At 45.7% G+C, this 25,300-nt stretch overlaps 1 protein-coding gene across 1 annotated transcript; it reads right to left on the bottom strand.

The window, feature by feature from the left end:
- Nucleotides 1-405: 405 nt before the first annotated feature.
- Nucleotides 406-24,287, bottom strand: LOC136517492 (uncharacterized). The gene is made up of 3 exons (XM_066511059.1): nucleotides 24,185-24,287; nucleotides 23,936-24,070; nucleotides 406-690 (listed from the first exon to the last, which is right to left on the bottom strand). Exons 1-3 carry the CDS (start codon nucleotides 24,225-24,227, stop codon nucleotides 464-466), a joined length of 405 nt encoding a protein of 134 aa, XP_066367156.1. The 5' UTR covers nucleotides 24,228-24,287; the 3' UTR covers nucleotides 406-463.
- Nucleotides 24,288-25,300: the final 1,013 nt, after the last annotated feature.

Raw genomic sequence — 25,300 nt, 5'->3', positions numbered from 1 at the left:
ACCCTACCCTTGGGCTCATGGCTGGCTCCCCACACATCCTTACTACCATCCAGAGTGTGCACTCTAACAGATCGGGGCCTAGCCTGATTTGAGCTACTCGGCTTCACGGTTGAAATGAGTTATCTGGCCAGCTAAGTGAGAGGCATGCGTTCAATCTTGTCAGAAGTGCCAACAACGGTACGGTCCTTAATCGGCGTAGACAAAATCACCTGAGTCCACCTACATATAGACTCCACCTGGCCTCCATTTTCATGACCTCATGGTTCTTTTCCATGATAGCAAATATAGCCAACCGTGCTTCGGTATCCACCTATATCTCGCAGGTGACAGGAAATCACCCGACTTCTACCGGTCTAAGCATGGCTAAGCATATATTCGATCCTAGACCTACATAGGGTTAAAGGTATATGTAACTAGACAAGGTAGTTCTATGTATCAAGTGTTTCTAATCAACTCTTATAACCTAATGCATCAAACATAAATGACTCAAGTAATATTCTGTAAAACATAGGAGACTTAGAATGTTCCGGGACTTGCCTTTGAGGAAAGAGGTTGGCAGGTGATCCGGGCACTCAGGGAGATCTTTGAGAGTCTGCTCTTCTTCTCCTGGAGCTATGGCCTGAGACGTCTCCTGCTGATCCTCTTCTGCTTCCTCGTTGAACTCTAGGAGAGTTATCTCTTCAGACGATCCTATATGCATGAGCACAGAATAAGATATTACGAATGCATATATAATGACATGTATAATATGATATGATGTGATGAATGCATCCTTATAAGTGTTTTCGACAGCATTGCATCAAAGTAATAATAAGTTGCATCTTATTTTACTGAGTAGGCGCATATCTTTTCTCTACTACTTAAGTAAACACTTATGTAAATCATTTTCTGGACTACAAGACATCAGCCACTTGTTTTGACCATAACCGGAGTTATACACATCAAAATAATATGGTTGTGGACATTCAGAAAGCTTATGAAATTGGCTACAACTTTCTTTTAATCATCAGAATGTGATTCAGTAGTTATCTAGGTCAAACAGTTCAATCATTCAAATCTATATAGAGAGCAAACATTTCTGACAGCTGACTTCTAACAGCCATAATTCTTAAACCATAAGGCTTATGACTATGAAAATTTAACACAAGGTAGATAAGTAAGTTATCTACAACTTTGTTATTAACAAGTTTTACAGAAAAGACCATTATCAGCATGAAATTATCAACTCAACTAAAACTATACATACAACCATCTAGTTGAATTATAAAGCAATAATTAACTAGTTGCATACAACTAATTGCTTTTAAGCCTTATTAATAATATCAACAGATAATATGTATCACAAGTACCCTAGAAAACATCATGGTCAAACATAACTAACTTATTTATATCTATTTATTATTTTCCTTAAATAATAGGATGATTTGAAGGATAAATAATTCCAGTGCTTAATAAATTCCACTGTACAAATTTCATTCCATTTGGATAAGTACAACTACCTCTAAAAAATGACAAGTTACATAGGCTGATTTTAGCAAAAATAGTTTAGCATAGTGAAAAATGTCAAACAACAGATTTAATATTTTTCTTACATTCCTCCAACCATAAGAATATTGTGTAAAAATTTGCATGATCATATGTTATGTATTTTTATCTTAATTAATTTCAGTAGAAACTAGCAATTAATTGGGATTAAATATGAAGACCATATTAAAAGTATGTTTACTATAGGTTTAATATTTTTCCTAGCTAGAGCATGCCAACAAAAGACCAGCAAAATTGGAATCACAATTTTATCACTTTTCTAGCTCAAGTTATGCAATTTACAAGATAGAAACCATTTAAAAAGCATTTATCTAGCTGCATTTTATTATACTAGAAAAATACTAGAAACAGTGCATCTCATATTTTTATCAAATACTACACTTTAGTATAAAACTAACAAAATTTGGTTCACCAAAATTGGACACTCCTAGCTTGAGATATGAATTTTTGAAACATGCATTCAAATCTATGAAAGAAATCAAAAATCAAACTAAACCTAAATGCTAGACACACCCGACTCTAGTGAACCCAGAGGCTGACAGCGGGACCCCGAGTCAATCTGGCCCCACACGTCAGTCACACAAAGCAGAGCACGGTGATTGACCGACCACTACTTGTCACCGACGAGGTCACCAGCGATGAGGTCACCACCGACGGCTTTGCCTCGACGTCCTGTATCGATAGGTGCACTTAGTTGGTCCAGAGACTCGCCAGAGTAAGCTCGACGATGGCCATGGTGGATAGCGGAAGTCGGCGGTGGTACGCCGATTATCTCTGGCTACGGCACACTTAGACGAGGACGTCTACTCCATCCTAGTGACCTAGGGAAGCTACACGGTGCAGGTGAGGGCACAAGGTGGCGCCGGTGAGCTCAGCCGCGTGCATGGCCGTGCGGCGGCGCACGGAGCACGGAGGTGCTCACACTGTTCTAGCTAAATGGCGGTGAAAGGTGGGTCTCCATCTTGCCACTAACAAGGCCTAGGGTTACTCGACCTAAGGCGCGCAAGAAAGGAGGGAGATGGTGAACCAACTCTATGGCGACAAGCTTGAGCGCCACGGCGGCCATGGTGGGCGCGCGCGAGGCGGCGACTCGTTCTGGCACCGCCACATAGTAGCGTTATCCCTAACTCCAGCCTAAGTTGTAAGACTCTAGCGTGGTGCTGGACCAAAGAAAACAAAGGCATGCGGTGCGGCGGAACGGCGGAGCCATAATGAGCCACGAGCGCGGCGGCGCTCTGGTGACAATGGCGGCTACGACGAGGTGAAATGCGGCCTTACCCTTGCTCGAATGGTGGTGCAAGCGGGTCGACAAGGTGGAGGAGGTGGTGGCAGAGCTGTGAGCAAGATGGATTGGATGGTGGTGTAGTGGTGGTTGCGCGTGCGGTCGGCGGAGGTGCGGCGGCGACGGTGGCGCTGTAGTTCCGCACGGGCGCGGCAAAGGTGAGGCACCGAGAGGGCGAGAGAGCGAGAGTGAATGAGCACGGTGGGTGCGCATCACTTAAGGGTGCGTGTTGGCCTAACTGGCCGGGCTAACACCGGCGTACGACCGCCATGCAGCGGCCGTGGCCTGTGGCTGGTTGGCCACTACCGGGCGTGGTTCAGGCGCTGCCTTCGCCGACTGACAGCATGAATTGGTGATCCAATTACTCCTAATCCATTGCAAATTAGCAAAAACTTCCTTAATAAAAGTTGTAGAGCTACATGAGATCTCTAACTTTGCTTTGGGAAGAATCCCCAAATTCTTAATAGTTTGAAATCTACAAAAGCCCTAAAGTGCTGCACTTAAAACTGAAATCCTCGTTTGAGACAGAAAAATTTTGCAAGTTCAAAACAACATTTTGTTGAAACTTGTGAGTTGTTTTTTAGCATGCTATGCACTAAATTATACATTAACCCAAAAATAAAAGTTGTTACGCTAGTCAAGTACTACAACTTTGCTTAAGGGTGCACTACCATGCAAACACTCTATGCTATAGTTCAGCTTAGGTCAAACATACAACTTGAAAATGAAAGTCTACACTATAACCATGACTTAGAGGCCAAATGAGTCCAAGTCATGAATACCAAAGTTGTTCCATGTGATATTCTAAACATGTTTAAGGTACTCCTAAGGTCCCACAAATATTTTATACATTGGTCACATGTAAATCCTAGCATATGTAAGCATTAGCATATATATATATGAATCAACATTTCATGTGACAAAGTATAAGAATGAGATGAAATTTCATATACTCATGTTCATGAATGCTTGGATGATGCTTATGCTCATGAAATGCAAGTGCAAATTGTGATGCTTAACACAGAGGTGTTACAGCCCCTCCCCCTTATAGAAATCTCGTCCTGAGATTTGAAAGACCTACCATTCTTTGTAAAAGACGAGATAAACCTCACATAAGTAATCCTCCCATTCCCATGTGAAATCTTGTTCACTATGGTTATTCCACACCACCTTATAGAACTTAATGACCTTGCTCCATGTTACTCTTTCCATTCCTTCTAGCGCACGGATTGGTTTCTCTTCATACGTCAAATCCGATTGGAGCTTAATGTTGGTGGGTGCAATGGCTTCCTCAGGTATATGAAGACATCTTTTCAACTGAGAAACATGGAAGACATCGAATATAACACTCATCTCTGGAGGAAGTTGTAACTTATAAGCGACATTTTCTTTCTGTTCAATAATCTTGTATGGTCCTACATATCTAGGCGCAAGCTTTCTTTTTATTCCAAACCTCTGTACTTCTTTCATGGGTGACACTTTTAAGTATACATAGTGTCGGTGCAGAAAGTGACCAACATGTAAATATTTGTAGTTTTGCCATACGTTGTGATCGAAGGTGGCCTAGCACTCAATGACATAGGGTTTATACTGGTTCGGGCAATGTGCCCTACGTCCAGTTTGAGTCAGTTGATGACTTTATTCCTAAGCCCAGGTGCTCGAAGTTTGCAGTGGGGTTATAAATGAAAAGGAGAAAGATGGGGGGTACAAGAGGTCTAGTCGGACTTTGGTCAGAGGGGCCGAGAGTGACGGGAGCTTCGCTATGCGCTATGTGTTCGAGCGTGTGCTTGTGGTTTGAACCGGGCGGTTCTGTTGTTGTGAACTAGTGAACCGATCAATTTGAATGAACTTATCTGTTGAAAGAGAGCGCATCCCCTTTTATAGATGAAGAGGATGGCCTTACAAGTGAGAGGGAGGGAGTACGTTCGCTGCTAAGTCTTGCTGCCCACACTGGCAAGTACAAGATAATGGTAGGCACCTATAATACCGTTGAATGTCAGATGTACATGGGAGGTTGCATCGTCTTCTTCAGGTATGGCAGATGTCGGTACTTGCTATACTATTGATGTCGAGAGGCATGTAGGGGGTTTTACTATGTTCGCCTGGCACGGTAAATGCCGGCGCCCACAACACTGTTGATGCCTCAGAGGCACATGGGGAGAGCCTTACCGTATTTGTCTGGTATGGGAGTTGATGGCGCCCACAACACTGTAGGCAAAAATGTCGGTGCCTACAACACTGCTTGCGTTCTGTCACGCCAGGGGAGGTCGCATGGTACTGTCCTGCAAGTGTACAGGGTACGATCCTTGGTATTGCGGTTGACTTGAGTGCGCTGCCAGCTTTCTCTATCTGTTTCCTGGTCCTTACCGAGCGGGTATCCCCGATCGGTTGGTCCTAGTCGGCTCTGATTGCGCCAATCGAAGAGGAGTCGTAGGTAGGGGTCCGGTGCATTCTCGGTCAGAGAAGCGGGTCGAAGTCAGAAGTGGCATTTTGGCCAGGCCTTTCGATTGGCAAGACCGTCCAGAGGTGGGCTGGAGACCAAAGAGAGTGCTCCGGTCGGAGAGGTGGGCCAAAGTCGAAAGAGGGCGCCATTCATCCTCGACCAGGCCTTCTGGTCGGAGATTGGATCGTCCTTCTAGCATGTCATCTAGGTATTTGGGCCGGCCCATGAGGTGCGCGTTGCTCGCAACGTTGTCTGTTGGGCCAAGCTTTTGTTGGGAAGCCAGACCATGAGGGACCCTGGGTTTATGAACCCGATAGGAGCCCCTGAGCCCCCGGGTGATTCGGGTAGAATTGTTTAGGGATTTTTGTCTTGACAGGGGGTGCGCGCGAGCGCACCCGCGGGTGTAGCCCCTGAGCCCCTGGACGATTCATGCAGAATCATCTGGGGGGTTTTTCGTGTTGCCAGCAGGGAAATTTTTGTTTCGTCAGTGGGTCCACATGAGCGCACCCACGGGTGTAGCCCACGAGCCCCCAGGCGATTCGGACAGAATCGTCTAGGGGGTTTTGTTAGCGGGCGTGTGTGCGTGCATTTTAGTCGAGACGGAGTTTTCAACCAAGGTGTCGTGCACAGCTGAGGCAGTTTTTTAGGGATCCCCGCGTAGCTGAAGTAGTTAGTTTTAGGGATCGGGTGAGTCAGTGCTCACGGATCCTGGCCTCGGTGCAGCCCGCGTAGCAGAGGCAGTTAGTTTTAGGGATCGGGGGAGATGGAGCTCGCGGATCCTAGCCTCGGTGCACCCCGTGTAGCCGAGGCAGTTAGTTTAGGGATCAGGGGAGATGGAGCTCATGGATCCTGGCCTCGGTGTAGACCACGCAGCCGAGGCAGTTAGTTTAGGGATCAGGCGAGACAGAGCTCGTGGATCCTGGCCTCGGTGCAGCCCACGCAGCCGAGGCAGTTAGTTTAGGGATCGGGCGAGATGGAGCTCGCAGATCTTGGCCTCGGTGCAACCCGCGCAACTGAGGCAGTTTAGTTTAGGGATCTTGAGCCCCCGAGCCCTATTGGGCTTGGTAGGGGTTGGTTTGAGTTTTGTGAGTTACCCTATCCTCGGTTTCTCACAACCGGATGGGCTGAGCTTTATCGCTTGCCTCGATCGCTTGGGCTCTAGTGACGCGCTCGGTGAGCTCGCTAACAGGTATGATCGAGTGGAATCCGGGTTCGTCGTTCGTGATGAGGTCGGCATAGCCCTCTTGTCACATTCCACTGCTCCTTTACCTGCAACCCGACAGATGCCTGGGTCATTCCGGAGACCAACCCGGGTGGCCTGCTGGCCTCCCCTCGATGGAGATTCTGTGGGTTTGGCAAGAGGTTTAGGATCGAACGAGAAGGTTGAGATGACCTTGTCTGCTTTGGGGCAGACTAGGCGAGGGCCTCACGGGGCTCATTTGCGTTTTCTTCCCTGGCTCTGTTCGACGCGAGGTGGCCTCGAGCCCTTTGTGGGCCAACCTTCGAACCCCGGTCGGTCGTTGCTCATGTTGAATGAGGCATCTGCCGCTTCATGATGCAACACAGAGCGTTGTGATGCATTTCGCTGCACGTGCGATGCCTTAGTTCCCGAGCCCCTAGGCAATTTAGGCCCGAATAGTCTAGGGGGCGTGGGCGTATGGAATGAATGTATGTGAAAGGATCAAGATGCCCAAGAGGGGGAGGTGAATTGGGCCAATTCTAAATTTCTTTGGAATAATTAAGTCATACGGTTAGCCCAATTAACCCCTTGTGCCTAGAAAGTGTTTCTATTGATTCTACCACACAAAAGTTTAACAACCTATGTTCCAATCCTACTCTAGCATGATAATTCTATGAATGTAAATGACAAGAATTGAATTGCTCAAAGTAAATGCACAAAGTAAAGAGAGAAGGAGGAACGGGACGATGTTTTGCCGAGGTATCAGAGAGTCGCCACTCCCCACTAGTCCTCGTTGGAGCACCCGTGCATGGGTGTAGCTCCCCCTTGATCCATGCAAGGATCAAGTGCTCTCTACGGATTCATTCTTTGACACTCCATCACGGTGAATCACCCACAACTGCTCACAACTTAAGTTGGGTCATCCACAAGCTCCACCGGATGATCACCAAGCTCCCAATCAAGCCGTCTAGGTGATGGCGATCACTAAGAGTAACAAGCATGAACTCTCACTTGACCATGACAAGCCTAATGAGAAGGGTGGATGCACACTTTACTACTCTTGCTTTCACTAATGAGGGCTCTCTTTGAGATTCTCAAATCTCAATCATCTCACTAGGACCTTGCTCTTCTTGGCACTCTCAAAGGTGTTTCTCAGCTGTTGGAATGAGCAAAAGTACTCCCACACACGAATGGAGGAAGTATTTATACACATGGCTGAAAAAACGAACCGTTATGTGCCTCTACGGGGTGACCGGACGCTCCGATCATGTTGACCAAATGCTCTGGTCAGTTCTCCTTGAACTCCAATGTTTAAGTTGTGATCGGACGCGTCTAGTCACGATTTTCCCTCTCTGGAACCTTACTGGAGTCGACCGAACGCTGGCACCCAGCGTCCGGTCACTCACCTCTCAGCGTCCAGTCGCGCCAGACGAAATCACCTTGATCAAATGAATTGACCGGACTCTGCGCTAGCGTCCGGTCACACCGGAACCAGCGTTCAGTCAGTATTTGACCCTCCATTCACTTCCAACTCTCAATCATACATGAATAAAGTTTGCTCCAATGAATCTAAGGGATTTTTAGGAGCTACCTATGCTAGATTTAGCAAGTTTGCACCACACCTAACTCACTAGACTCACCTAGGTCAAGCTACCCATCCATACCCCCCTCAATAGTATGGCCGAAGGAAAAACAAAGTCCTAAACTACTCTAAGTGTCTCCTGAACACCAAACGATACTTAAAACTAGTCTATCCTTAACATTGTCATCCATCCTTTGAAAACCGAAACGATTTCCATCATAGGGGCATGACCACCATGATAGCGCAACCGATCTTCATTACCGTGACCTAACTTAATTGCCTCTTCAAAACACACGTTAGTCACATTAATCATGTATTGTCATTAATCACTGAAACCCAACTAGGGACCTAGATGTTTTCAATCTATCCCTTTTTAGTGATTGATGACAATACTAACTCGAGTATGTGAAAGAGATGAGGTCTTTAACATGCTTCGTTCATATAAGCTTTTGACAATAAGAACAAAAGAGTTAGGCAAACTTATATGACCCAAGCCAATATGATGTACTCAAAAGATATGAAATAAGCATGAGTACAAGTAATAAAGCTCATTTGCATCAGAGTAAAATACAGAAGTAAAGCAAATGAGCATAACACAAGTGATATGACATATAAATAATTCAAAGTAGAGAGCACACATGTCAAATATCACGATTACGATCACACTTAAGTAGTTCAATGCATAATAGTAAACATGAATGCATAATGTATCACACATAAAACTCCAAATGTAGTAGATAAGCTATAAGCTAATAGATAGACTCCCCCTAAATGTATCGCTCCCCCTAAGGCTAACATACTCGATCCCTCTCCCCCTTTGGTGTCAAACACCAAAACCTAAGGGTCAGTCGGCGGGGCTGCAATGGATGAGTCGGGCACTGAGGTACGAGGAGTGAGCTGAAACTGTGTGCCATCATCATCTGATCTTGACCCTCTATAGCTGGAAGTGATGTTGAAGCGGTCTAGGTCGGATCTAGAACTGGCGTTGCCTGCTCTGATGATGCAACTGAAGAAGGGAGCGTCTCTGTAGTCCTAGTAATAGGTGCAACTATGGAAGGACCTGGGACATGTAGCTCTAGCGGTGTAGGCTGCCCTGTCAACTCACTGAATGAAGCACCAAGGCTCCTAGAAACCGGGGTGAGCACTAACGAACTCTAAGGCAGAGTAAAGCCTGTATGAAGAGGTGTGAACTATGGGGCTAGCACTGGCGAAGCAAACCATTATGACACCTACTCTATAGGTGAAGGAAACTATGCTGGTGGTTGTCCCTGACTCTGAAGCCCACTGAGCTATATAACTGGAGTCATAGAAGTGGTGGTAGGCTGACTAAGCTAGGGTGAAGGCTGTGGTGGTGGAGCCCCAATAGCTATCACAACATGCTACATAAACCCAAGTAGCTGCTGCTGCATGAGAAGCTGCTGCTGATGCATGGCCTGCTGCTGCTGTATAGCCTACTACTATTGCTGGATCACCTGCTGCTATCGCTAGAACTCATCCTACCTAGTCTGGAACTATGCGAAAGTAGCAGCGGTCTCCTCGGCCTGGCAAGCCTGATCCTGTCTCATCCGCTCAAGTATGGCAAGTAGAGCAGGGTCTGTCTATAGTGCAGGTGGACCTAAACTGGAGCTACCGGCCTCATGGTCATCTCGTCGTGGAGGCATCTGAGGAATATCCTAGTAGTCATCATCTGAGCTATCACTGGGGTCGCTCTCGACCATCCCCTCCTACTGAGCATCTAACTGCTCCTCCTCAGTAGCTGCTATGCCCTTGATGGTCTTATCCTACTAGGCTGTAGTCTCTAGCACCTCTGGACGACAGCACAGCTAGCTGGGTGTCCTCACTGCAGTATGGCGGATCATCTGAGTCATGTTATATACAGGGAACTCTATTGTAGCACCACTATACTCTGCCAGCATCTTAGGTGGCCTCACAGTAACTGCTCTGTGGATCAGGAATGTAATTCAGTGAGCATATGGCAGCTGCCAGTGACCCCTGAACCCCTTTACAATAGTGTCCTCCATCTCTAATAGAAGGAGATCCCCAATGTCAAACACAGTCTGCTGCATCAGATAGTTCAGTAACCATAGCTATATGTGAGTTAAGCCCTCGCGATACCCCATCCTCGAAAGCAGTGTCCTCATAATAGCATCAAGCACTCTAGCAGTAGGAGTGAGATCACTGGGTGTCCTGCTCGACCCCTCACTGAATGGCTCTGTGAAGCAATGGTGAACCAAGTCTGTAGGAGGCACCATATCGCCATGAGGGTGTCTAGGAGGCATTGTCTGTCCATAGCAAACCTCATGAAGCCAGACTGGCTGCTCCTAAAGCCTGAGAATCTCTCTAACCCTAAAGCTCATCAGCCTGTAATCTCTGCCTCTGAATGTAAAGTGTATAAATCTATGTTGTGGGTCAATCCAGAGTGTAGTATAAAACTCACGGACCCAAGATGAAACATATAAGCCTATCCATCCAAGTAAATCTGTCAGCCCTGGCAAGTAAGATAGGTAAGGGCGAATATGCTCTCCAGCTGCTGCTACTATGGACTCAATGTTGCACACCCTCTGAGATCTAAAAATTGCCCCACTATTAAGATATGCATTATAAAAATCTTCCTGCAGTGGTGTGTGGAAGCTCTCTGATGCACGCTCATCTCCTCGGCAGGAACCACTGCTCAAAGTCCACAAATCTGAGCTAATGAACCTGCTTGGCCGTGGTAGCCCTCAAATCCAAGTGTGTCACTGGAGGCGGACCCTATGGTCTAGGCGGTGGATGAGAACCCCTCCGCTGTGTCTCTGGCCTCAGTGTGACTTGAGCACGAGTATGACCAGAGCGACATAACTGTGGCTGAGGTGCCTGCTCTGTCTCCTCAGCCTGCTCTCCCTCCTGAGTCTGCTCTACTGGCTGTGGCTGCTATTGTGACTCCCCCTAAGACTGACTCTCATCAATAGCAACACGCCATCCTCCAACCATGATAGTCCCAGCTGGACCACCATGACGGTGCTCAACCTGCTCAAGTGCAGCCCTCATAGTTGGAGAAAGCTGATCTGTAATAACAACACCACTCCGAGTACCTCCTCTCTCTACGCGCTCTGCGGCCTCTGCAACTGTGGCTGCTCTCGCTGTATCTGCATCAGGGTACTTACGCTTCTTTGTCACTAGCTTCTTCATCGCCTTGCCTTTTGTATCTGTAGGCTGGCGAGGCGGGGGCCTCGGATCCTCATCACCAGAACCACCTTCGACATTCTTGACATGAGCCATCTGATGGAGCTAAAAAGAACAACTGTCGCTGACAAAGATCAACTGCCAACTATCACTTCTGAGGCTTGGCCTCGATCTGTACTCGTGAGCTTGGCCCCGAGTTGACTGACAATTACCACTGAGACCTCAAAAACACCGACTCACTGCACGATGGAATAGATCGGATATATGAATAATTACAATATATCTAGAGATACAAAACCCAAAGAAAGGAAGCAATAGATACGAAATTGGAAACAAGGGCTTGCTACCTGACGAACCGGCGATCCGAAAAGAAGAGGAACGACAATCGAGGAACCACCGGGAGGCATTGTGAAGCTAGGGTTCGCAATGCACAGTGAATCGATGGCTAGGGTTCAGGCAGGGCTCTAGGCGCTGGTGAAGCTGGCGGCGTGGCTCGACGGTGCACTGCAGTGAAGAGGCACGGTGAGCAGTGGCTAGAGCACCGGCGGTGCTTCTTGCTGGCGTAGAGGCTCAGGCACAGGCAGCGCTGCTGCTTGGTACGGCGGCGGCGCTGGAGCATGGCGCGGGCGTGGTGACGCGCGGGGGGTGCGGCGGCGTGCGGGCATAGGAAGGAGCGGCGCGGTAGTGCTGGAGACACGAGCTCACGGCGGGGAAGCAATGCGGTGCAGGCGAGCTGTGGAGTCGGCGACTAGAGCGCTGCGGCGATGTCGGCGCGGTGCGAGATGAAGATTAGGTCAAACGGCGTGGCGTTATATGGGGGTCCCCCGACGGATTGGATTAGGAAAGAAGAAAGAGTCCATGATCCAAACATTTTTTATAGACCAGACACTCTGGTGGCAACGACCGGACGCTCCGGTGGCAACGACCGGACGCTACCACCCAGAGTCCGGTGGATTCCAGAGAGGTCCAAAACCCATGGAATTGTGACCGGACGCGTCCGGTGATCCCCTACCGGACGCAGCTAGAGTCCGGTCCTCACTGCCTTGATTGTCTTCGCTTGATCGGACGCTGAACCACCATATGACTGGACGCTGAACAGCAGAGTCCGGTCACTCCATCGCAGCAGGTTCACCTCCTGTGAACTGACCGGACGCTGGACTACAGAGTCTGGTGCAGCGTCCGGTCACTCTTTTTCTAGCAAATCTTCAAAGTCTTTCATGCTGCCTGTTCCCAATCAAGTCCTAACTTCAATAAGATCCAAATAAACACCAATTGGGACTAATGTGAGTGACCTCTCTCAAACCCTTAATTTTTTCAAAATATTTTGCCTTAGGCTATAATTCTTTTTAAGAAAATAGGCAATAAGAGAGCAATTGAAGATAAACGACAAAGCAACAATCATGCCTATGTAATGCAATAATTGAAAGTAAATCTAGTTGCTTGTCAAGTTTGATCCAAGGTTAAGCTTCTTCACACGCTTTATAGCGGTTTCTTAACCATGTTAGACAAGCCCTAAGTGCATTACCATAAAGTAAACATGTTGTATATTACAATGCAATGCAAGAGACAACACAAGCTCAATTTTTAGTGAAGTTACTAAAGTCAAGCATATTGAGCTCATTCCATAATCGATAAAAAGTCACCTCATCTAGCGATTTAGTGAAGATATCCGCCAATTGATCCTCAGTCCTTACACCTTCTAATGAAATATCATTCTTTGTAACATGATCTCTAAGAAAGTGATGGCGAATATCTATGTGCTTGGTGCGAGAGTGTTGAACCAGATTATTTGCAAGTTTTACCGCACTTTCATTATCGCACAAAAGTACTTTTTCTAGAACTACACCATAATCTAGCAAAGTTTATTTCATATAAAGTATTTGTGCACAACAAGCACCCGCGGCAATGTATTCCGCTTCGACGGTGGACAAAGTCACACTATTTTGCTTCTTGGAGGACCAAGACACAAGTGATCTACCAAGCAAATGGCACCCTCCGGATGTGCTTTTTCTATCAACTTTGCAACCGACATAATCCGAATCGGAATAGCCAACTAATTCAAATATAGCTCCTTTGAGATACCAAAGGTCAATGCTTGGTGTGTGCTTAAGATACCTAAGGATTCTTTTAACGGCAATCAAATGAGTTTCCTTAAGATTAGCTTGAAATCTAGCACACATACACACACTAAACATGATGTCGGACCTAGATGCGGTTAAATATAACAAGCTATCAATCATAGAGCGGTAGAGAGTTTAATCAACCGTGTTACCTCCCTCATCTAGGTTGAGATATCCATTAGTTGGCATTGGTGTCTTGATTGGCTTACATTCATCCATCTTGAATATCTTGAGAAGATCATTTGTATATTTCTCTTGACAGATAAAAATCTCTTCTCTCATTTGCTTGACTTGAAAACTAAGAAAGAATATAAGCTCTTCAATCATTGACATCTCGAACTCCTTCGACATCATTTCATCAAACTCTTTGCAAGAATCTTCATTTGATGATCCAAAGATGATATCATCAACATACACTTGACAATTGAAGATATGTCCATCAAGCTTCTTGGTGAATAGTGTGGTGTCGACTTTCCTAATGATAAAGCCCTTCTCAATGAGGAAGTCCCGAAGACGCTCATACCAAGCTCTTAGGGCTTGCTTAAGCCCATATAGCGCCTTGGACAACCTATAAACATGATTAGGATATCTAGAGTCTTCAAACCCGGGAGGTTGATCAACATAGACTAGTTCATTAATAAAGCCATTTAAAAATACACTTTTCACATCCATTTGATATAGTTTCATTTCATGATGTGATGCATATGCAAGGAGGATACGAATGACTTCTAGTTTTGCAACCGGTGCAAAGGTCTCTCCAAAATCCAAACCTTTAACTTAAGAGAACCCTTTGCAACTAGTCTTGTCTTGTTCCTCACAACAACGCCTTGATCATCTTGCATGTTGTGGAACACCCGCTTTGTTCTAATGACTCTTGCACCTTTTGGTCACTGTTTAAGAGTCCAAACTTCATTACGGATGAAGTTGTTCAACTCTTCATGCATGGCATTTATCCAATCCGGATCTTGAAGTGCTTCTTCTACCTTAGTAGGCTCAAAGCAAGAGACAAAAGAGTGATGTTCAATAAATGAAGCAAGTTTTTGTGAGCGAGTCATTACTCTATTTGATGGACTCCCTATGATGAGATCTTGTGGATGAGCTTATAGTAGAGGTGTATTTCTTCTATGGACTAGTTGAGGGGGAGGTTGTGAAGCATCAACATCTTGTGCTTGTACCACCATTTGATCATGGGAGACATGAGTATCTTTATTTTCTACTCTCCCATCTTTTTCACCATCTTGTGGCACATTTGATGAAGAAGGTGGATTAATCACTTGTACATCTTCATTATCTTGAGGCTTGATGTCTCCAACCAGAATATTCTTCATAGCCTCCCTCAATGGTTCATCACCTACATCATCAAGATTCTCATGTGCTCCTTGGGAGCCGTTAGATTCATCAAACTCCACATCATATGTTTCTTCAACCAAGCCGGTGGCATGATTAAATACTCTATATGCTTTGGACTTTGATAAGTAACCAACGAGAAAACCAATATCACAATATTTTTGAAACTTCTCTAGGTGTTGCCGCTTCTTGTAGATGTAGCATTTGTAACCAAATACCCTAAAGAAGGAGACATCCGGCTTCTTCCCATTGAGCAACTCATAAGGTGTCTTGCCAAGAAACTTTTTAAGGAATAGACGGTTGGATGCATAGCATGCAGTGTTGATAGCTTCCGCCCATAGAGCTTCAGGAGTGTTGTACTTATCAAGCATTGTTCTTGCTAGTGTGATCAATATCTAGTTCTTTCTCTCAACTACACTATTTTGTTGAGGAGTATATGTTGCGGAGACCTCATGCTTGATCCTAACTTCATCACAATAGGCTTTTATGTTTGTGTTGTCAAATTCTTTGCCGTTGTCACTTCAAATTTTCTTGAGCTTCACTTCAAATTCATTTTGTGCTCTCTTGGCAAACTTCTTAAAGCAAGATGTAACTTTGGATTTGTCATGAAGGAAGAATACCCAAGTGTATCTTGAATTGTAATCAACAATCATAAGACAAAGATTTCCTCCCAAACTCTTGTATGTTGTTGGTCCAAATAAGTCCATGTGAAGGAGTTCTAGCACTCTTGTGGTTGACATGAAAGCTTTTGTTGGATGAGTATTTGCAACTTGCTTGCCGGCTTGACATACACTACAAAGCTTGTCCTTCTCAAACTTCACATCCTTCAACCCTCTCACCAAATCATTCTTCATTAGCTTCTTGAGTGAGCTCATCCCAACATGAGCAAGTCTTCTATGCCATAGCCACCCAAGTGTTGTTTTGGTGAATAGGCATGTCTTCAAGTTAGCATCTTCGGAGGTGAAATCCACTAAATATAGATTGTTGTATCTAAATCCTTTGAATATCACTTGATCATCATCCTTCTTAGATACAACAACTTCCTTCTCGGTGAATAAGCATTGAAAGCCAAGATCACACAATTGTCCAACGGATAGCAAGTTGAAGCTAAATGAAGCAACATATAGCACATTTGAGATAGAATGATCATTTGATATTGCCACTTTGCCCAATCCTTTAACCTTGCCCTTTGAATTATCTCCAAATGTGATTCTTTCGTATCCATCTACTTCTTCATCTAGTGAGCTGAACATACGAGGATCACCAGTCATATGTTGTGTGCAACCACTATCAATAACTCAATGACTTCCACCGGTCTTGTAGTTCACCTACACACAAGAGATCAAGCTTTAGGAACCCAAACTTGTTGAGGGCCCTTCACCTTCTCAACAAGTGACTTTGCTACCTAAATTTTCTTAGGCCTATTCTTGTTGAGAGGTCCTAAGAACATGACTTTCATCTTCCCCACTAGAATCCTTTCTAAGCATGTAATGAGCATTGAAAGCAAAAGGTCTAGCATGCTTGGGCAAGGGTTGTGGTGGTGGAGTTTGGCACTCATGGGCAAAGTGGCCTTCTTGTCCACACTCAAAACATCTCTTTGGCTTTGGCTTTGACTTGTGGTGTTGTTGAGCTTGAGCCTTCTTCTCTTGGTTTGCCAAGTACCCAATACCACTTCTATCCATCTTCATGAAGGTGTTCATTAGTAGCTCACTTTGAAGATGCTTGCCTCTTGTGAACTTACTCAATCCAATCTTGAGATGCTCTTTCTCCAATTTGAGCTTCTTGTTCTCTTCCTTGAGTGCATCATTATTTTTCTCTTCCTTGAGCTTCTTATTCTCTTCTTTTAACTTCTCTTTCTTAAGAATTAAATCACCATCATGATCAAGAGTTTCTAGCACTATGGTGTTGGTGGTTTTGAGCTCTTCAAGATCTTTCTTTAGTTTTTCATTATCATTCTTGAGCTTGACATACTCACCATAATTATCGGTCTCAACCACTTGCTTGCCCTTGCTACTAGAACTTTGCTCAATACTCTCAATGATCAAATCATCACATGATGTAGCTATATCAATCTTAACAACATCGTTAGTAGCATCATGTGGCTCATTAGATAAATATTCTTGAGCAATGACAAGATTATCATGATTAATCTTGAGAGTTGTATATTAATCTTTTAGCATATTATGGCTAGTGATGAGCTCATTATGTATCCTCTCAAGTTTATCATGTTTTTCTTTAAGCTCTTTCTTAGAAGATTTGAGCTCCTTGAGCTTGGATGATATAGCATCATTTGTTTCTCTAAGCTCAACACTAGCCTTTTCGGCTATATCACATTTAGCTAAAAGAGAATCATTCTTGGCTTCTAGCTTATCATTCTTGGCTCTAGTCTTTCTAATGATCCTAGTATATTTGTTTAGCAATTTGACAAGTTCATCATTTGAAAGTGATTCAAATTCATCATCATCACTATCACTATCACAATTATCATTGTTAGCATGATCATCACTACTACTATCATTATTATTTGATACCTTTCGTTCACCCTTGGCCATAAGGCATAAGTGTTTAGAGGATGATAGCGGTGGTGTTGGTGAAGATGATGAAGAGTCAATCACAATGGCGGCCACCTTCTCATTATCACTATCATCATTGGATGAGCAACTTGATGAATCAATGTCTGTGAGCCAATCACCAATGATGTAGGCCTTCCCATTCTTCTTCTTCTTGTGGAAGTCCTTCTTCTTGCCATCTTTCTTCTTGTATGGTTTGTTCTTCTTCTTCTCATCTTCTTCTTCATTACTTGAGTCATCTTTCTTGCCCTTGTACTTGTCTTTCTTGGGCTTTGTGCATTGATGTGCTAGATGACCAAGTTCCCCACAATTGTAGCAATCCATCTCCGAGATTAGCTTCCTTCTAGAGCTAGTGAAGAACTTCTTTTTCTTGCCATCAAACTTGATGCCACTCTTGTTAAGCTTCTTTAGCATCTTGGCGGTTCTTCTCACCATGAGAGCAAGACTAGCATCATCAACTTCATCATCACTTGAGCTCTCATACTCAAGCCTTGCTTTGCCCTTCTCTTGGCTAGCTTTGAATGCTAAGTCCTTATCTTTCTTCTTGTTAGAGGATGAGCCATCTTGTGATGTGATATGCATGTACATCTCATAAGCATTGATCTTTCCCAACATTTGTGTCGGTGTAGCGGTGGAAAGATCACCTTGTAAAGCACGGTCACAATATGCCCATATTTGTCAATGGGGAGGACACTCAAAATCTTTCTTACAACGTCGGATGGTTGCATTTGGGTAAGTCCAAGCCCATTGACTTCCTCTACAAGAACATTCAAGCATGAGTACATTTCATTAGCACTCTCTTTAGGAAGCATTTCAAATGAATTTAGTTTTTTCATGACAAGATGATAGCGTTCCTCACGCTCGCCCATGGTTCTCTCATGGAGCGCACAAATATCCGACCATAGTGCATGGGCGTCTTTGTGGTTCCTCACCCGGTTGAACACATCTTTGCAAAGGCCTCTAAAGATGGTGTTTCGAGCCTTTGCATTCCATTTCTCATAATTCACCTCATCGCCTTGTAGGTGTGTGGCATCCTGAGGTTTTGGGAAGCCTTGTGAGGCGGCTCTAAGTATTCCAACCTCTAGAGCTTCTAAATACACCTCCATGTAAATTTTCCAATATGGAAAATCATCCCCCTCAAAGATAGGAGGAGGACCATCCACGTGAGACATCTTTCTCTAGGCGGTTAAGTCTAAAAACATAAGCACGAGGCTTTGATACCAATTGAAAGGATCAAGATGCCCAAGAGGGGGTGAATTGGGCTAATTCTAAATTTCTTTGCAATAATTAAGTCATATGGTTAGCCCAATTAACCCCTTGTGCCTAGAAAGTGTTTCTATTGATTCTACCATATAAAAGTTTAGCAACCTATGTTCCAATCCTACTCTAGCATGACTATTCTATAAATGTAAATGACAAGAATTGAATTGCTCAAAGTAAATGCACAAAGTAAAGAGAGAAGGAGGAACGCGGCGATGTTTTGCCGAGGTATCGGAGAGTCGCCACTCCCCACTAGTCCTCGTTGGAACACCCGCGCAAGGGTGTAACTCCCCCTTGATCCGCGCAAGGATCAAGTGCTCTCTATGGGTTGATTTTTCGACACTCCGTCGCGGTGAATCACCCACAACCGCTCACAACTTGAGTTGGGTCATCCACAAGCTCCACCGGATGATCACAAAGCTCCCAATCACCACCAAGTCATCTAGATGATGGTGATCACCAAGAGTAACAAGCACGAACTCTCACTTGACCATGACAAGCCTAATGAGAAGGGTGGATGCACACTTTGCTACTCTTGCTTTCACTAATGAGGGCTCTCTTTGGGATTCTCAAATCTCAATCACCTCACTAGGACCTTACTCTTCTTGGCACTCTCAAATATGTTTCCTAGATGTTGGAATGAGCAAAAGTACCCCCACACACGAATGGAAGAAGTATTTATATACACGGCTGAAAAATAAACCGTTATGTGCCTATGCGGGGTGACCGGACGCTCTGGTCATGTTGACCAGACGCTCCGGTCAGTTCTCCCTAAACTCCAGTGTTTAAGTTGTGACCGGATGCTGGACAGCGTCCGGTCATGATTTTCCCTCTCTGGAACCTTACTGGAGTCGACCGGACGCTGGCACCCAGCATCCGGTCACTCACCTCTCAGCGTCCGATTGCGCCAGATAAAATCACCTTGATCAAATGAACTAACCGGACTCTGCGCCAGCGTCCAATCACACTGGAACCAGCATCTGGTCAGTATTTGACCATCTATTCACTTTCAACTCTCAATCATATGTGAATGAAGTTTGCTCCAATAGATATAAGGGCTTTTTAGTAGCTACCTAGTGCTAGATTTAGCAAGTGTGCACCGCACCTAACTTACTAGATTCACCTAGGTCAAGCTACCCGTCCATACCTCCCTTAATAGTACGGCTAAAGGAAAAATAAAGTCCTAAACTACTCCAAGTGTCTCTTCAATACCAAACGACACTTAGAACTAGTCCATCCTTAACCTTGTCGTCCATCCTTTGAAAACCGAAATGATTTCCATCGTAGGGGCATGACCACCATGATAGCCCAATCGATCTCTATTACCGTGACCTAACTTAATTACCCCTGTAAAACACACGTTAGTCACAGTAATCATGTATTGTCATTAATCACCGAAACCCAACTAGAGGCCTAGATGCTTTCAGTATGAATGATTATATAAAGAAATAGCAGGGGTCAGTAATGTTACCTTGATGACTCGAGTGACGGGGTTTGAAGAGCTCCAATCGGAAATGTTCGACCAGGATCCGTGCTCGTCGTTTGTGACAGAGTCGGCATGGCCTACATGGGGCGTCCCTTTGCTCCTTACCTGTCTCTTGGCGTTTTCCTAAGACATTTGATCGACTTAGGAAGCCCGATGGTCTCTCCTGACGGAGATTCCGTTGTTTGGGTTTTTTCAAGTCCCGCCTGGGAAGGCGGAGAGCCGCCTGCGCATGGTGGCACTTTGTTTTTCATGCCCAGTCGTGCGGTAGTGGTGGGCCATACCCAAGCCACGTCCCGTCTGACCAGGCGCCGTTTTGTCGAGCAGGGTGCATCTCATCGGTTAGGGCGCGTTCCATCGTATCCCATCTGCATTAAATGGGGAAGGGAGAGGGTTTTTTGCCCCCGTCATTTCGCCTTTCCCCAATCGCCGCGCCTTCCCCAACCGCTGCGCCCTTTTCTTTAAGTAGGAGAAGGGAGAGGGCTTTTGCCCCGTTCCTTCGCCTATTCCTCATCTGCCGTCTCTCCTCTTTCTTCCTTCTCGCTAAGAGCGTCTGAGTGTCACGGCGGTTCCTAGGAGACAAAAGGGAGAGAGCGAGGGAGAGGAGAAAACTCACAAATCTATTCATGAATCTAGAGCAAAATGTTGGGCTGGAGGTCATCCACTGTGAGGGAGTCCGTGCTGAAGTCCTTCGCCGTGAAGTGGTTTTCTGCCGCCGAAGGAGGTGGCACACTGGAGGGCTCCCGGGAGGGAGGATTTCCTGCAACCTCGGCCCGGCGAGGTGGTTTCCTTCCTTGCCTTCCACAAGCGTGGGTTAGGATACCCCACGCACTGGTTCCTGCGCGGGCTCCTCAATGAGTGGGGTCTAGAGTTGTAGCACCTCAATCCGACTAGGGTGCTGCATATCGCCGGCTTCGTCACCGTCTATGAGGCCTTCCTCGGGATGGAGCCGTACGCGGACTTCTTTCGGCGGCTGTTCTCTGGGTGAACTTTGTCGGTGGGGAATCCACCCGAAGCCACGCCGGTGGGGGGCTTCGCCCTGTAGAAGAAACCGAGCGTGGGGGGCTCGTATGCCGCGTACATCCCCTGCGACTCCAACCGGGGGTGACACGACGAGTGGTTCTATATCAGGAACCCGGTGGAGGCGCCGTTCCTGGCGTTCACCGGCGAAAGGCCGAAGAGGCGGGTAAGTTGGTCGTGGGGCCCTTCCCGTCAGGAGAAGGTGGAGATCATCGAGGCGGAGCTCCAGAAGCTCGTGCGGCACGGGCTTGACGGGGTGTGGGTGTTCCACACCCTCTACCGCCATCGGGTTGCTCCATTGGCGGAGAGGGCGCGGCTGATGTGGAAGTATGACGGCCCAACGGACCTCGATCATGCGTCGCTGGAGGAGCTACCGAACATCGAGGTCTAGAGTCGCCTCGACCGGGTGCTGCAGCTGAAGCCCAAAGAGAAGGTCGATGGAAAGCCCGGACCTCTCAACGCCTCAGTGGTGTCCAAACTGGTATGCTCCCCTCTCTTTACTCCATGTTCTTTTCCCCTTTGCTTTCCTGCTTTTTTGATTTTGAGTTGTCTGTTTTGTAGGGACTTGAAGCTTACAAGTCCCGGCCGCACCTTCCGAAGGGACCGGAGGGCGCGACTCGGCAGGCCACCCAGAAGGAGGCGGCGGATGCCAAGAAGAAGAAGAAAGCCAAGGAGGCTCGGCGGAAGTATGAGAAGGAGAAGGAGATCGCCCGACGCATGAAGGCCGAGGAAAATAGGAGCGACGTCGAGTCAGAGCTCGAGTCGGAGGACCATATGCCTTTTCGAAATAAATCATAAGGATTATCCCATTCATTTTCTTGCGGTGTAACTCATGGACAGTTTCATGCAGTATGACGACCCCTTCCAGGATGTTTCGTCCATGCATAAATGCTATTTGAGTTGGGCTAATAACTTTGTCCGCAATTAGGTTAATTCTTAGTGTTGCTACTTTGGTGAATATCTTGAAGCTCACATTAAGTAGACAAATAGGTCGATATTGCTGGATGACATTTGCCTCCTGGACTTTAGGTAATAAGGTAATCACCTCAAAGTTAAGACTAAAAATTGGCAGCTCTCCTCTATGAAGATCATGGAACATTTGCATAAAGGTCTCCCTTTATGGTTCCCTAGAATTTCTGATAGAATTCAGCAAGAAAGCCGTCTGGACCCGGTGCTTTGTTATGTTCCATATTGAAAACCGCAATCTTGACCTCCTCCTCCGTGACAGGGGTAGTCAAGAGGTCATTTTCATATTCAGATACCTGAGTAATATCCTCAGTCCGATCATCCAGACTAAAAGGTCTCTCTTCAGGTTCACTAAACAGATCTTTATAGAAGTTCGTAATATATTCTTTTAGGTTTGCCTGCCCCTCAATTCTCCCATTGGCGTCATCCAGAGTAAAAATCCTCTTTTTCCTATGCTTGCCATTAGCAATCATTTGAAAGTATTTGGTGTTATTGTCTCCATATAAAATATCCTTAACCTTGGCACGCTGATAATATTTTATTTCCTCCTCTCTAAGTAGTTTGGTAAGGTGATCCTGGGACTGAGCAAGGAAGGTGCGCTCAGCCTCAGTCAAATCCCTTATCTAAGCTGCAGTATCGAGATCTGTGATTGTGGCTTGCAATCCGTCTTTCTGCTGCTTATAACTTCCATTTATGTTGGAAGCCCAGCCACGCAGATGCCGCCGCAAGGCGCTAAGCTTATTGTTCCACCACTGCACCAAATTATTCCCTCTTACTGGCTTGTTCCATACTTCCACGACTCGGTCGAAGAAATCCTCATGTGTGAACCAGCTTAGCTCAAACCTAAAAGGCTTCGCTCCCCCCAAGTATGCGGGCTGTCCCAGTGTCCAAGAGAAGCGGTGTATGATCAGAAACCCCTCTGTCTAGAGCTTGAACTGCCACTAGAGGGTATTTGAATTCCCATTCCGTAGACATTAGAACTCTATCTAGTTTTTCATATGTTGGAATAGGTAATGAATCAGCCCAAGTGAATTGACGACCAGTCAGCTCGATTTCCCTCAAGTCAAAGCTATCGATTACAGCATTGAACAGAAACGGCCATCGATCATTAAATCTTGTGTTATTCTTTTCTCCGCTATGCCTTAGAATGTTAAAATCGCCTCCAAACAAGGTGGGCAACTGATTCTGTTGGCAAGCACGAACTACTTCAGCCAAGAAACTTGATTTAAAATCATCTTGAGCTGGACCATACACTGCCATCAAAATCCATCTAAATCTAAACTTATCAATTTTATTCGTTAAGTGAAACTTAACGTAAAATTCCCCTTCAACTATCACCGATAAGTCTAGCATAGTGGCATTAATCCCAAGGAGGATGCCACATGATCGACCTTTCGGAGGAAGGCAATGCCAAACAAAGTCAGCATCTTCTGTGAGTCGTGCCAAATTTGTTTTTGACATATCTTGTTTTCCTGTTTCCATTATTGCTATAAAGTCTAACTTGTGCTCTTTTGTTGCATCAGCAATGTATTTGAATTTAGCCAAGTCTGATAGACCTCTGCTATTCCAAAAGAAACCCTTCATTTTAAAACTTTTAATTTTTTCCTTTTATCCTTCTTACTCTTTGATTTACGAGGACAGACCTTAAGATTACAAATCTTTGTGTCCAAGTCTTCCTCATCAAAGTCCACTTCGGAGACTTCCTGAATTAATTGTGATAGTAAATTGCCTGTGGATTCAGCGACATCATCATCACTATCTTCCTCCTGTGTGGCTATCCCAATATTAGTTTTACCTTTTTGGGTCAGCTGTAATTTCCTCCTATCAATTTCAATTTGTTTTAGCCCATTAATGGAAACATTTACACTACTAATGCAGCCCTCGCCTTGTTTAAACCCAACCCTTTGTAAATTTTCCGCGCATAAATCAGACGGCATGCCTACAAAAGAAATGGAAGAGGACGGGTTGGGGTTACCATTCATTTGTAGTTGTGGGATGAAAGGTGATTGTGGCATCCCGCATTCAGTTGCCACCGTCTTGTTCCCCAGCGGACCGTCCAAGTTCCGCTTCGCGGCTCTCAATATGGACTTGAACAACAAATTCTCATCAGCTGCATCGACACCATTAACCTGAGAATTATTAGCCCGAAGACTGTGACGAAAACCGTCCACAGAATAGAAATTCTCAGACCTAGCATCAGAATTATTTAAAATTGAAACATTACCGTCATTGCGAACATCTAATGTTGAAATCTCAGGTGCAGCCATCGCCTTCACCAGATCAACAGGCTTGTTCGCCCCTGTCCCCTCCTTAGCTCCTACTAGCCCAGCAAGCTCAACTTCCTTTTGTTTCTGAGCTGGCGCCTTAACTAGCCCAGGTACCGAGGAAGCATCCACCGGTACCGGCTCGTTCTGTGTCATTGCCAGAGCAGGCTGATTCAACACCCGTGCATCAACAACAGCCTGGCGCTTATGCACTGTGCTAGAATGTGTCTCCATCATAGGAGAATGTGCAACCGAATCACTCACCAAAAAAGCTGGTTTTCTTCTATCTGGAAATGGAGCGGCGGGTAAAACCGATCCCAACTGCTGCGGAGTTGGACCCCCCCGCCGACCCAGGAGGTGTCGAAGGTCCAGGTTCCCTGACTTGCTTTTGTTTCTTTGCCAGATGACTGTCACCTTGCCCATCCGCAGGATAATAGCCCGGGCCATCGCCACCGTGGTCCATAGGATCATCGTCCTCTCCCAGAACAGGCACCACTGGAATAAAATTTTTGCTCTCTAGGGTGAAGGTAATGTCGTACCCAGATAGGCCAAAAAACGTATGAGGCTTTGCAGGTAGCAACTTCCTGTCCATGATTCCAACTCTAACGCGAATCACCCCCTTTTTCCTATAAGTAAGCATGTCCACCTCAAGGGTCTTCCCAATGGCTGTTCCCAGTGCCCAAAAACCAAGGTAGTGCCTCCATGCATGCGGCACTCCCGAGACATGAACCCATACCTCATCAAGCTGGTAAGCAGGTTCAACATCCCCATTTGTTTGGCATGCTGACACTAGCAGAGTAACGCCATGATTCTTCAGTTTGAACTCCACCTCAGACATCCTTTGAAGTTCATTTTCTGATGGGAAGGCAACTAAAAAGGAGTTCTCCTCATGAGGTAAAGCTTCCCAATTCCAATCTGCCCGGGAAAACCTCGCCAGCTCCTCCTGAACCACAGCAGCCGCAGGAGAACCCCCTGATACTGTCACCAATGCAGTTGGGGATAATTCAAGATCATCCTGCTTCATATCAAAATCAGGCATCCCATAAAAGCAGAGACCATTCGTAGCATAACCATAC

The sequence above is a fragment of the Miscanthus floridulus genome, chromosome 17, assembly GCF_019320115.1.
Source record: "Miscanthus floridulus cultivar M001 chromosome 17, ASM1932011v1, whole genome shotgun sequence".
Lineage (NCBI taxonomy): Eukaryota > Viridiplantae > Streptophyta > Magnoliopsida > Poales > Poaceae > Miscanthus > Miscanthus floridulus.
Note: the sequence above shows the minus strand (reverse complement) of the source record. Positions and strands in the feature narration are given on the sequence as shown.